We start from the raw sequence: 13,708 nt of genomic DNA on the forward strand, positions 1-13,708 counted from the left end.
TTTCGTTAATAAAGCAAAATCTGTTTTTAATTTTCAAATAAATAACACTGAACAAATTAAAAGTCTCCTCACTGTTCAGTTTTAATGTTATTTTTGGGGGCGGAGCTGTTCTTGTTTATGTGATTATGTAGTTTCTTAGACACAGATCTAACAGTTCTATATTAATTAAACATATTCGTACTCGGAATGATATAAATTTCATAAACATACACTTTGTAGTACTTCATTATACTAAATAAAAATATAAAAAATTATAATATTAGTACTGGGCTAAAAAATGGAAACATGACAATATTGGTACATTATTATCAACAGTCGTGTCATCTTAAAGATACTGTTTTTTTATTTAAAACATGTCCTTAGTTTTAAAATTTCGTGGTTTACTAGTTTATAAATGCAAACGTTCTACATAAAACAATAAAATTACGTAACGTATGACAGGCTGAGTTAAGCTGAGGATTTTTTCCTAAGCATGGAAATATCATCGGTTTAAAAAATATCCAAACTTGCCAGATCTCAGTTGTATAAATCATTTCCAACCCAGTTATTAGTCGATTAATCATATAATTGTTTTATAAAATCGACATTAAAATTGACTTTACTCATCACAATTTAGTAGAGAGGATTAGCAGTAGCCTACTACCAATTCCAAAGAACCCATAAGAGAACAAAAACAAAATATTTGTACTGTGTTTCGTGGATATGTGATAGTTAAGGAAATGGTACAAATCCTCTTTTTTTTAAGCATAGTTATTATATTATGCCGATGTTTTAGTAGAGGTTGGAATGACACCGTGAAACATATGTTTACGATAGCGAAATTCTCGTCAAATTTACAACTTTACTATAGAGAGGAAAATGGAGAAAAGGTAAAGATTTAAGGTTCCCTCTACATTGCGGAAAACTTTTGAGGTTGTATAGATGACATGAATAGAAAATTCACACCCCATACGCTATGATGAAGGTTACCTTTCGACCCATCTCTCAAATGTGAACTCTGAACGCTCCAAGTACAATCAGAATAATTAGGAATATACGGCCATACTATTTGTCATTATTTTTTATGAAGGTTGAATCAAGTTATTATTCATTAACTTTCCATTTCCTGTTTCCATATTCATGATTTCTAGCAGGTGCTTACATAGTATGTATGTATTACATTGATGATGAAGTTGTACTGAGATATTTTTACGAGAACCTCCTAGGAGGAAAAAATCCTTCGACGAGTATCCCTTCATTGGTTTTCTACTATTGACTGGCTGATTGTGAGAACTGAGGCAATGCTAAAGCCAGAAACTGACAACCGTGGATACATCATTTGACTTTGTTTGGGGGTCCTAAACATGTCAAATATTTCATTATTGGGAAAAGTAGAGATTGTTTTTTTTTTTTTCATTTAAACATTTAAACTGAAACTGGCTACTATCTCAGGAGCAGTTTGTACTCCTTAGACCAAAATACGCAGTTCCTTCTGAATGTATCCGCAAATGTCTCCTGCGTAAGTGGCTCCTATAGATAATTATATTTTTGAAAGCACAATTAAGAAAACTTTTTATTGAAGAATGTTTTGAGCATTTGAAATATACATAGAACTAATAAAAACTAATAAGGGCAACCTAAATCACACCTAAGGTTGCCGTAGGTACGTTATTATTAGGTTAACATCCCAAGTCTGAGAAATATGAAGCAATGGAGGAGGGCAAAATACCGAAGACAAAACGGCAAATTAAACAATTTCTTGGATTCTGAGGTTGGTATAGCAGTTTTGTTCCACACGTTGAGTCTAAAGCCGCTCTTTTAACCAACTTATTAAACAAAGATGGACCATTCAAGTGGTCATAGAAAGAAGAGAAGCCTTTTAAACCTATAAAGGAGGCAATCTGTCAGGCACCACGATTAGCATATACTGATATAAATAGAACTTTGCTTTCAAACTGACGCAGTCAATATCGAGAATTAGGAGCGATTTTGTTTCAGGAAGTGAGTGATGGCGGTAAAGATATAATAGAATATTCTAACCGGATTTCTTACTTAGACTAGCAGAAAGCCGCTAATATAATACTAAAAAAGAGGCCTTGGCTGTGATTTGGGCTGTTGGGGTATATCAATGAATATGGAAGGTACAAAGTTCAAGTTGTACACTGATAACATCGCCCTTCAATGGCTTCATAGTGCTAAAGGTACAAAGTCAAAATTGACACGTTATCGTTGTTGTTAGCCGGATACGACTTCAATGTAACCTATGTACCTGGTACTTCCAATCAAGCAGCAGACAGTCTATCGAGGATTCCAACTTGTAAGCCGAAGCGAAAAGAGAAAGAATTACCTGAAAGAGAAATTCCTCCTCGCTTCCGAAAGAAAAGCATCTACAGTTCGGATTCTGTCACTTTTGAAAGCAGAGCTCTTCAGTCGTTACGGGTATCCTCGCTACCTGCTCACAGATAATGGTATCCAATTCTCTTCCAGGTTATGGCAAAAATTCCTATCTACCGTTTTCAGGCGAATCCAACTGAGCAGAGGAATAAATAACTTATTACGTATACATCTAATAGACAAAGAACATAAAACTTGGGACCAACAACTTCCCCACCACTCTTCGCTCTCCGTCAACGAGTAAATCGCATAACTGTTTACTCTCCTGCTGGCTGTTCTTTGGGCGTCAACTGCGCTAAGCTGTTGATTAGAGAATCAACGCACAAAACAATTAATATGAAGGCGTTAACATGGTGAATTGACAGAGAACAAACTAGGAAGAAAACCGGAGACAAGAGCAGGCACGAGCTACAGTTGAACATATATAAATGATGGTATTTCTGAGGAACGTAGCTTGAAACCTAAAGACTTGGTCTTACGACGTAATCACACCCCTCAGCAATAAGGTGGACGAATATCACGCAGGCCTGGGATAAAAGAGGATTGTATCCCTTCGTATGAATCAGTAGAATCAGAAGTTCCATGCAAGCGATTTCATGAAAACTGCGAAAAAGCCTTTTCAGTCAGTCAGCAACGTAAATGGTGTGGAAGATGGAGAGTATGATTTACAATATACTCAATACAATCTCCGACCAAGGACGAAGTGGAATTACTTGAATTAAAAGACTGCAATTATTTAATGCATTATTTAATTCTTTGTTTATTTATTCACTAACTTCAGGTGTTGTAGAGGGGACATTGACGTAGATATGCTATTATTAGGATACATTCCCAAACTTAGTGTTTTAATGTGTAATATAAAAAGCTGATCATTATTGAACATCTGAGCATATGTTGGCAGTTCTTACGATTGCAACCAAGGCATTCTTACAAGTTGCCAGTGGCGTAGCGACAGAGGAGCGAGTGGAGCGACCGCGGGGGGCGGGGGGCGGGGGGCGGGCGGACGATAAAATTGCGGGAAGCAGCCCCTTCCACGCGCATCACGGCCGCGCAGTGTCTTTGTGTCAGTCAGTCTGTCATTGACCTTGGCTGAGACAAAAGGCGTCCGTACAGACCCACCGAGTGATTGACTTACTTCAATTTACCTTTGCGTAGTGATTGCAGATTTAGCGTTAGTGCAAAGTATTGATTATATTATTTATTTTGTTTGTGATGTGATTTGTGTGGTGTTGATTTATTACCTTTGGTATATAATGTCAAAAAACTAAGTGGTGCTGAGTATCGGAAACGAAGGTTAGAGAAAGGTCACGCAGAAAATCTTGAACTTAAGAAAGTAAAGATGTTATCTACCTACTTTTTGAGGGACACTTCAGTAGTTGCAGTTTTCTCAAGAACCCACTTGTAGCTCACAAGTACCTACAAGCGATGAGGACTTGGAGCAAACACCCTGTAGGCTTACCTGAAGATGCAGAAGACCACGTCCTTCTTCAGGAACCTTTTTCTAAGGTAAGGCCTAGTTAAAAGCTGAAGGTACCGATTGCGGAGTTGAACCTTAAAGAAAATGTAACAGCTGTTATAAGTTCTTGTGATAAAGGTAATTTTGAAAAACACTCTTACAGCCAAACAAAAACGGCAAAATAATAAAATTAGGCCCTCATCAGCCTAAAGGGCCATTTTCAAAAGAATCAGAAGAGAGAAATAAAAATAGGGGTTTTTGACGAGAAATGGGATTTTCAAAAGAATAAAGAAAACCAATTGAGAATAAAACGTAATTGGTTATGCTATTCAAACATCCTCAATGTTTGCTATTGTCAGCCATGCTGGCTTTTCAATATGGCCTATACTGATGTGGGATTTTCGAAAGGTACGTCTGATTGGGCACATTTAGGTCGAAACATAAAAGACCATGAAGAAGATTCGCAAAGTCATGCAATTGCGTGTGAAATATACTATCGCTGGCAGTTAGGCCTAACAGTTGATAGTGAGAATCTGGAGGAGATTAAAAAAGCCACTGATTACTGGCGACAAGTTTTAAGGCGAGTGGTGGACGTCATTTTTACATTAGCTACAAACGACTTACCACTGAGAGAGCACAGATTGTGTAATGACGATGAAGATGCAACTAAATCGAAAGGAAATTTCCTTGAGATAATACATATGCTAGCAAGATATGACCAGGTCCTTGCAGATTTCATTAAGTTACCAAAACGTAGTGTTAACTACCTTAGTCCTCAGATTCAAAAATTAGCTGATCAACCTGATTTCCAAAGAGATAAAAAAAGAAATCAAGGAAGAAATGAAAAAAGTCCCTATGTGTCTATTATCTTTGATACAACTCAAGATATAGCGAAAACCGACCAGCTGAGTACAGTGTTTCGTTATATAAAGATAAAAACTGACGAGGGCGACAGGCCAGTACAAACTAGTCATAGAAGAAGCGTTCGGGGGCTTTTTTGGAAGTGGAAAGCCAGAAATCAGAATACTTATCAAATGTTGTTTTCAACATCATAGTAATATTGATAGTTATTGAAAGTGTGTTGCTTGAAACTATGGACATAATTTCTAAAAAACTTCAAAGTACCGAAGAAGACTTGGAAACACGCAACAAAAATGCTCGTAAATCTCAAAACAAAAAATTAACAAACTTAGGAATGAGTGGCAAACAGTTAAAGCAGATACAACTAAGCTTTGTTTGCAATGGAAAGTTGTACCACATTTCATTGACTCAAGAACAAAAAAGAAGACAAGAAATGTTTGATGAAGTGCAAGTTGATGACCCTATTAAAGACAATGAGAAACGTTTCCGGGTTGAGGTGTTCAACCGTAGCCTTGACATAATCACAACACAGCTGACAGAGCGTTTTGAGGCTGTTACTCACATTACTAGTAGTTTCCAATGTCTGAAGCCTTCTGTTTTAGTTGGAGCAAGTGATAAAGAAATCTTAGAAATCAAGCAAAAATTTTTGATATTAAACTACCAAGATGACGTCTTCCTTAACTTAGGTCCACAGCTTGTAAGGTTAAAAACTTGTTTTTTAAGTCGCGTGGAAAAACTCAAAAGTATAAGGGATCTTGCAGATACTTTAATAGTGCGTGCTCAAGTTGGTTCCAGCTTTCCAGATGTTGTGAATGCTTGTTTTGATTTTTTTTTGACACTATCTGTTACAAATGCAAGTGCAGGGAGATCATTTTCAAAACTTAAACTGATAAAGAACTATTTTCGCAGCACCATGTCCCAAGAACGTCTGAGTGCCTTGGCAACCATATCTATAGAGCGCAGCAGAGCCAGGCACATCAACTTGGACGACACAATAACACAGTTTGCTAGCATGAAGTCACGAAAGAAGATTAGTTAAGATAGTAAATATGCGAGTTGGTTTTGTAACTACTTAACTACTATGTTCACGTTTTTAGATAATGTGCTCAAATTTAAACTAGGGTTTTCAATACATATTTATTAAATATATTGAAATTTGTACTTTCCATTCCAAACCCTATGGAATTGAATTTGAGATTTAAATACATATTGCTATACACGTAAACTAGGTCTCTTACAAGGAACAAAACTTTATAAAGAATAGTAGACTGTAAGTTATTATAAAAAATTATGTTTGGTCAAAGACGCCTTACATTGCTGAATGAAATGATGGCCAAGAAAGGTTTGTTACGGTAGTGAGGTGAACTGTCGGCACTGATTGATCATGTAGGTAAAAGATGGGGAAGGGGCGCCAGCGACTGAGTCGCTCCATGGCGCCAAAATCCTCACTACGCGACTGCAAGTTGCACAACAAATTTAAACATTTTATTACACTGTGTGTGGTAATAAAGCAGCAACAAACCTGTCCAGGGTTTAGGGTGATGACATTAGAGTAGATTCCCAGTTTTCTTGGGAGTAATTCTTCATAGTCCATTAAGAACTTCACTTCTGCGTGAGCTTCCAGTTTGGTTGAAACGGATATCTGATGGGAATCTCTTACACTGGGGGGAAATAGAAAAAATATATATACAGCCTTATAATAATATATATAGCCTAAAAGTTTTAGTAATTTTTCGTATTAAGTAATAACTCTGACAATTCTAGTTAAACTACTAGAGTCAGTAATCATTAGTATTTGCGATTGCATAAGCCAAACTATTCTTTATTTCAGAAATGTTTTGTGTTTTAAGTTATAAGTTTTTAAATTTAATTCCAAGCGAGATTATATTTAATAGATCTATATATTTAAAAAAAAGACTTTAGTTCACGAGTAAAAGTTTAACAATTATTAAATTAAACATAAAAAGACAGTTTTTTATGTAATAGCAACACAAGGTTGCTTAATTGCAATACAACATCCAATCTCTATCAACGAAACAGGTTTTGAGCGGAAGGAAATATATATTGATATTTTTATTATTTTACTTAACTAAAAAAAAACTTTGAGCTAAAGGGTAACTTATATGAGACGTGTTAGTGTTTACATAAATCATATATTGAATATTGGATAAAAGTAAACATTTCAAAGAAAATATTGTTTTCTATATCATTATTACTACACTAAAAAGTTCAATTTGTAGTCTGTCCTCTTAACTTACTATTTGTGTATAATGCAACTAAAGCCTGACAATTAGTTTTCAGGGTTTCTTTTAAACAAGAGCTTTAAATATTATTTCTACGCTTGCCTGGCTATCCTAAGGTAATGTTATTGTAACTTTAGCTCCAATTGAAATTCTGAAGGGTAATGTTAGATTTTTGGATTTATTTGACAGACTTATTGGATATATGCTTTAATAGAAATGTTATTGGATTTCTTTTAAACAAGAGCTTTAAATATTATTTCTACGCCTGTGTGGCTATCCTATGGTAATGTTGTTGTAACTTTAGCTCTAATTAAAATTCTGAAGGGAATAATTTTTGGATTTATTTGACAGACATTATTACTTATTGGAAACATGTTTTAACAAGTTTTATTAAAAAAATAAAACATCTGTTAGTACCGTGTCACTTGAGCATATGAGCCTATATTTCAAATATTGGCACAACTGGGAAATCTAGGGAGTTGCCAGTTGCCGGCGGAGGCGCGTGAAGTCCTCTAGGTCTTCAGTTGCTATGGAATACACATGATAGTAATTTTTCACTTAAATGTCATTTTAAAAAGGCAGCAAAGAAGGTAATTTAATAATAATCCACAACACACCAATATGTTTAATAATTTAATTATTCCTACAGGGAATAAAATAGAAGTTAATAAACAAGGGCAAATCGCCAAAATGAATAAATAAAAATACTTAATCTCGTTTAAATTATAGACTTTGACAACTGAAGAAGAGGACAGATATCAATTCTCGAAACGTTGTGTTTCGTTTTTGTGACATATAACGCTGACGAGTACAACAACAGAAATAAGTACAACAAGCTAGTAAACAGTAAGTACATATTATAATACAATTTTTAAAGCGTTAAATTGAAGTCGTGTAAATTAACAAAAAACAAAAAAAAAATCTATAAAGTGTTAATAACAGGTTATTAAGCTAATTGATGGGATTGGGCATACTTACAATATTATGATATTAGTTCCATTTTCTTTAACCAATTCTTTTACATCCTCTTTATTTTTCATTTTAGCCTTATACACTTTTCCGTTTGCTTCTCTGAAACATGAATCAAATACATTTAATACATTTTAATTTCAAACTTTAAATATAGGGACTTTGTGACATTAACATATAGTTGATTATATTCTTAAAACAGGTAGTTGATTCTATAAACCTTTTTCTAGTTTTAAATCTTCAGGAGCGGATTAAGGGTGCCGTTTAAGGAGGAGGGGTCTTGGTATACCGGGGGTCTGGAGTGTGTGTGAAACCCCTCCCCCCAATCAGGTAGGGAATCAAGGTTTCTTACCCAGGAACAGGTTTGAAATCATACAATAGTATGGAGGATATTAGAGAATGTAAACGATGATTTCAGAAAATATATTTACTTTTTTGACTTTGACTTTTTACTTTCTTTTAAAAAATATACTATAAATTTATAAAATAATAAATAAAACTCTTTCAATATTAAATTACTATTTTCTCCAAAATAGGTTGCAGAAATTATAGGCTTGCATTCATAAAAACTAAACAATTAAGCTAAACATATAAAAGAAAGCTCTAAATACATTTTTAATAACAACGAAAGGTTGCTTAATTGAAATATAACATCTTCTCTCCCTATCAACGAAACAGGTTTTGAGTGGAGGAAAAATATTTTATAAATCAGCAGAAGCAGTACTACTTTCTCGCTGAAATAGACCTTTGGATAAATACGTCTATAAAAGTATTTTCAAGAAAATATGAGAGTTTTATCGCATGCAAAGATGCAAAGACTTTGATCGCCAAGGAACCAGCGGCAACCTGGCATTGCATGAACAGGCATAAAAATACGATCTTCAAGTAAAATATTGTTTAAAAATCTCGATATATACATACTCGATTATCCCCATAAATTTGTATGTAACTCTTAGTGGAAATTAGATCAAAAACGTTAGAAAAAGTGTAAATCGAGTTTTGCGTAACTACTAGTTTACCGGAATGTCTTTCTGCTACAATCAGGCATAACCAACTTCTAACATCGATCGTTTGCCACACAATGGTTAAGAAAATACCGATATAAATTTGGGTAAATAGCATTAACCCGTATGGAGAAATAATTACTTATCTGCAATACGAACTAAATTTTCTATCTATTACGGCAGCTCAAAGTCTATTCTAAGACTCTTTTTATAAACCCAAAAAATGAAGTGAACCGAAACTTTTTATTATATTTTCACAAGGAAGCAAGCAAAATACTGTATTCTTGCAAATTTAAAATATGTAATAATACATTTCGAGCCCATTTTTAAAGATTTTGGTTTGATGGAAGTGGTAACTGGCATGGCATATCTAAAGCTTATATAAATCAATACATATTATTTTCATATATGCAATTAATTTAATAATACCTAGTACTGAAACACTTAAGTACTAAAGTAAAATACCTTTACGAAACAACTATTCAAGTATGTTACAAATAAGTGTTTCAAGCAACATTAATAAAATCCAATTAACAGTCCTTAACTAGGCAACAGTTTTAAATTACAAAATGTTAACAATATATGAAAATTAAAACTGTTATATTATAAAACTAATTTGAAAGCATTCCGAGTGCTTTTCAATAAGATCGTAAAACTAACTACCCTAAATATGTTGTTACCGCTCTTAAGCGGTAGATTTTTAAGGTGGGATTTGAAACTTCAAAATATGCTAAAAAATAGAGGCAATCTTTTTACTAATCAGCCTAAGAACATACGCGCGCGCGCACGCACGCGCACAATATCACCAATGCCCTATCTACACTTATTGTAAACAATTCAGCGACAGTGTCACCCACACGTCATCGATCTTCATTTACACTCTTTGACGAAGAATAATTCTTTACTTATAAAATCAATCTTAATTTTTCCACTTCTACAGCGACGTTGCCTGCTTTCCCCCCGTTTTCCTTAGTCGGGTTGCTACCCTATCGTGATGACACGAGATTATAAGTTACGGTAGGGGGGGGGGTTATTTATTTCCCGGGGTCCCAGAATATTTCCAGTTTTCCACGAAAACACACAAAGATCCGTAGTTTAAAAGATCGAATCGAATGACTGAGATAAAAAAAAATTATGGTTGCCTGTAAAGTCGGTTTTACGGGCGAAGATTTTACGTGACAACGTCTTTTTCTCGGTAGAATATTTATTGATATGAATATTATTAAATTGCACAATAGGAACAAGGAATTGAATGAAAATAAGAATTGCACAAATTTTAACTATAGAAATATATTTTGTTTACTAAAACATTGTACATAATTTGAAATTAATTAAAATTTGTTATTGTAAATGGTAAAGTTGAATAAAACATTTACTAAAATTGGAATTTGAAATTCTTGCTAAACACAGTTAAATTCTAACTCCGCGCGTGGTGATTGGTCGGTTTAGTTCGTTTGTTTGGTCGCACTGTTATGACAGGTTAGAGGTTATAATTATTTGTTATTTTAAATGTTTGACTAGCAATACGCGCTGTTTCTTCTCAATCGACTGAATTACGATTGATTGCAGAGTGATTTAAACTAATAATTTACTTAACACTATCAACATTTGTCAATAGTATGACATAACCTATAAACTCAGTTTCTCAACTTTTGTGTCAATCTAACAATTAATCAATCAATCATAGTTTACGATAATGAAATATCAGTGTACAATTATTTACCTTTATTGTTGTAGTTGTTGTAAATGACGAATCTAAGCACTCCACATTTTCACGAATAAACATAGTTATCTGCTTTATCCCGTGCGGCGGACCCACAGTTATCTGCTTTATCCCGTGCGGATCCCGTGCGGCGGACCCACTGGACGGGCATCGTAAACGTTACCGGGCGTTACACTTTTTCATGAGTGACTCCGAGCCGCAACCTAATTTAAGACGTTATCACGTCAAAAATAGAAAAGTGTCGTTGCGTCAATTAACCCATTTGTTGCTGTGTCCTGATTTTCTTAATATGAATTGTTGTGATAAAGAACCCTTCCAATTACTTCTTGTTTTGTTACTAAGTCGGGTTGTTGTCACAAATCTTCGTATACTGCAAGACTAGTATTTTTACTTTTAGGATAGTTGAGTGAACAGTAACGTAAAAGGCTCGTCTCTAAAATTAGAAATATAAAAATAGAGCCATTGATATAACGATTCGTAGAGTAAAAGAACTGCCTCCCAATATACTGTATTTCAATACAGTGAGACGAACACTAGTATCATAAACACCTAGAATATCTAATCAAATAAAATGTGACTATTTTTAACAATTTACAGTGAATAATTTCACAGCATAACAAATCCTCGATTTTATGTGTGATTTGACCTTTTCAAAGCTTAAATTCTATATTACGAAAATTACATGCACATTATACAGTAAGTATAAATTTAACTCAGTAATTTATCTCTGTAATTGATTACCTGAAAAAATATTTGCTCAACTTTTAAAAGTAATATAATTTACCAAAAGTTTAGTCATCGAATTATACCTCAAATTAAAATACTAATTAATCGGTTAATTATTGTTTGATTTCCCAGTCTAATTAAATATTCAAGGAATTTGTAACTATATGAAACGTATCTTCAGTTAGCAATTTTAGTTCGAAAATATTTTTATGAGAAACTTTGACTAGCTAAAATAAGTATCTTGTTTCTTGATGAGTTATTGAATATTAAAAGAATCACTTATACTTATAAACATCATCATTTTGTGTCCAGAGGTCTAAATATATAGTATTACTACTTGTTTATATAATTAATGAATTAATTAGGATTTGTTAGCTTTTATTTAATGGGTTTAGTACATTTCTAACCCAACACGCATTTCAACTGCAAGCATGTTATACAAGAAACAAATAATCATTGTTTTATAAGTTCAATAGCAAAGCTCTAGTAATTTCGACTCAATATATCAGTGAGTCTTAAAACAACATTTCAATAGGGAAATCTCTTGAAATACAGGTAATCGGAGTGACTAAAAGATATCTCTATTCCCACCAAAGAAATTTCAAATCAGTAAGTGAATGTCCAAATCTACTGGGGTGAATATCACCGTAGAGAATGTCACCGAACGAAAACTGCTTCGCAATATTCATATTTGAAGGAAAGCAAACCTGTGAAACACACATAGCTCTTATTATTTCTACAAAGTGAATTTCTCCTGATTTATATGAATGATATGATTCATACAATATTAGCATTCAAAATACGAACATTTTTAAAAGATTAAAAGTAAGATATGTACTCATAACAAAAAAACGCACACTGGGATTTTAAGTTTTCACCAAAAAGAAGGTATGCTATTGCAGCTAGTACTGCCGCACATACGTCATGCAGTTAATTTGTGGTGTGATCAGTTGGTATCTTAGAATAATGATTTACACTAAGTTGAATAATAACTAAGTTCAGTGTGGTAGGTAACGGTTATAGAGGGATATGTATAGGCTTTCTATCCACTTCTATTGTCTACCAAAAATATAGAGATTTAGTTCGTTATTATTGGACAGAAAATAAAAAAAATCTTGAAAAAGATCAGAAGAGTCACAGAGCTCTCCGACCTAAAAGAGTGACAAACTCAAATGGCTTATTCCACTATTACTTTGCACTTTTGACCTCAAGATATCGTGATTCCTTAAAATATAGACACTTCAACTCACATTATGAATCTTGTGATGAATGCCGAGTCTGGATAGATGACCACGAAGGACGCCTCCTCTATTTGATCACCAGAGTTGACCATGAGGCTGGACACTGTGGTGGAAGCGTATCGGTGGAATATGTCTGTCTTCACATGGAGGGATTTAATCTTGGCAGAAACAAATTATTTAAAATTATTACAGTATTTGAAAACTGGAAGTAAATATTGAACCCAATTGAAATGTATTGATAACAACACGAAGAATATTAGTTCTGTGAAGACCCACATATTTGTTACTTTACTGTAACATCACTAAACAAATATATTGTAATATAAATAAACGTATACAAATTACTAAGATAGACACCAATAAAATTCCATCCTTTTATAGCTTATCCATATTAATATATAGATCATTATTCTATGAAATATATTATACTACTCAAAGAATGAGAGATAACTTTAACAAAGTTACAATACAATTTTTAAGAAATTCATTAGCGAAACCTTCATGATTAACAGATAGATAATACGTAGCATATATTTTTCCTGCTAGCAGAGCGAATGTCCCTACATTGATTTCGTTATAAGTTATATGTCTGACACCAATATCTCTAATTATTTTATACACAAATTATGCAGTCACAACAAACGGCGTAGTTAGCAAAAGAATTATTATTATATTACGAACATTTTCTTGATCTAGTGGTATTCAGTTATGTATCGACACTTTATTAAAGTGGAGAAGTATCTGGAATTCAGCAAGAAAATCCTCACATCTGACAACACAATTGTCGCAGTAGTACGCTCCCATTAAAAATAAAACACTGATAGCATGGCATTGATTATCTGAACTAAACTATTGAATTACTTACACATGGAAGTAGTACAAGTCTTAATACATTATAAAAAGTTACTATCGATATGATAAGCTCACCTCAGTTTCGGCGAGAGTGTCCCAAGCTCCAGTCAGCCACAGACAAACTGCTGTCAGGGTCCACCTCATAGTGCCTGCAATTGTTACACTCTATTAATACGCGGGGTAAACTCAGTTACGGCGAGAGTGTCCCAAGCTCCAGTCAGCTACAGACAAACTGCTGTCAGGGTCCACCTCATAGTGCC

General features: G+C 33.9%; 1 protein-coding gene across 1 annotated transcript in view; it reads right to left on the minus strand.

The window, feature by feature from the left end:
• The window catches only part of LOC124365093 (inter-alpha-trypsin inhibitor heavy chain H3-like), a 54,371-nt gene that overhangs the window by 35,246 nt on the left and 5,417 nt on the right, over positions 1-13,708 (minus strand). The window contains exons 2-5 of the mRNA XM_046821032.1: positions 13,524-13,597; positions 12,606-12,754; positions 7,912-8,004; positions 6,213-6,351 (exon numbers count right to left, since the gene is read on the minus strand). Coding sequence (XP_046676988.1) covers positions 6,213-6,351; positions 7,912-8,004; positions 12,606-12,754; positions 13,524-13,592 — 450 coding nt within the window. The 5' untranslated portion in view covers positions 13,593-13,597. The remainder of the gene's footprint in view (positions 1-6,212; positions 6,352-7,911; positions 8,005-12,605; positions 12,755-13,523; positions 13,598-13,708) is intronic.

This window comes from Homalodisca vitripennis, chromosome 1 (assembly GCF_021130785.1).
Source record: "Homalodisca vitripennis isolate AUS2020 chromosome 1, UT_GWSS_2.1, whole genome shotgun sequence".
Classification (NCBI taxonomy): domain Eukaryota; kingdom Metazoa; phylum Arthropoda; class Insecta; order Hemiptera; family Cicadellidae; genus Homalodisca; species Homalodisca vitripennis.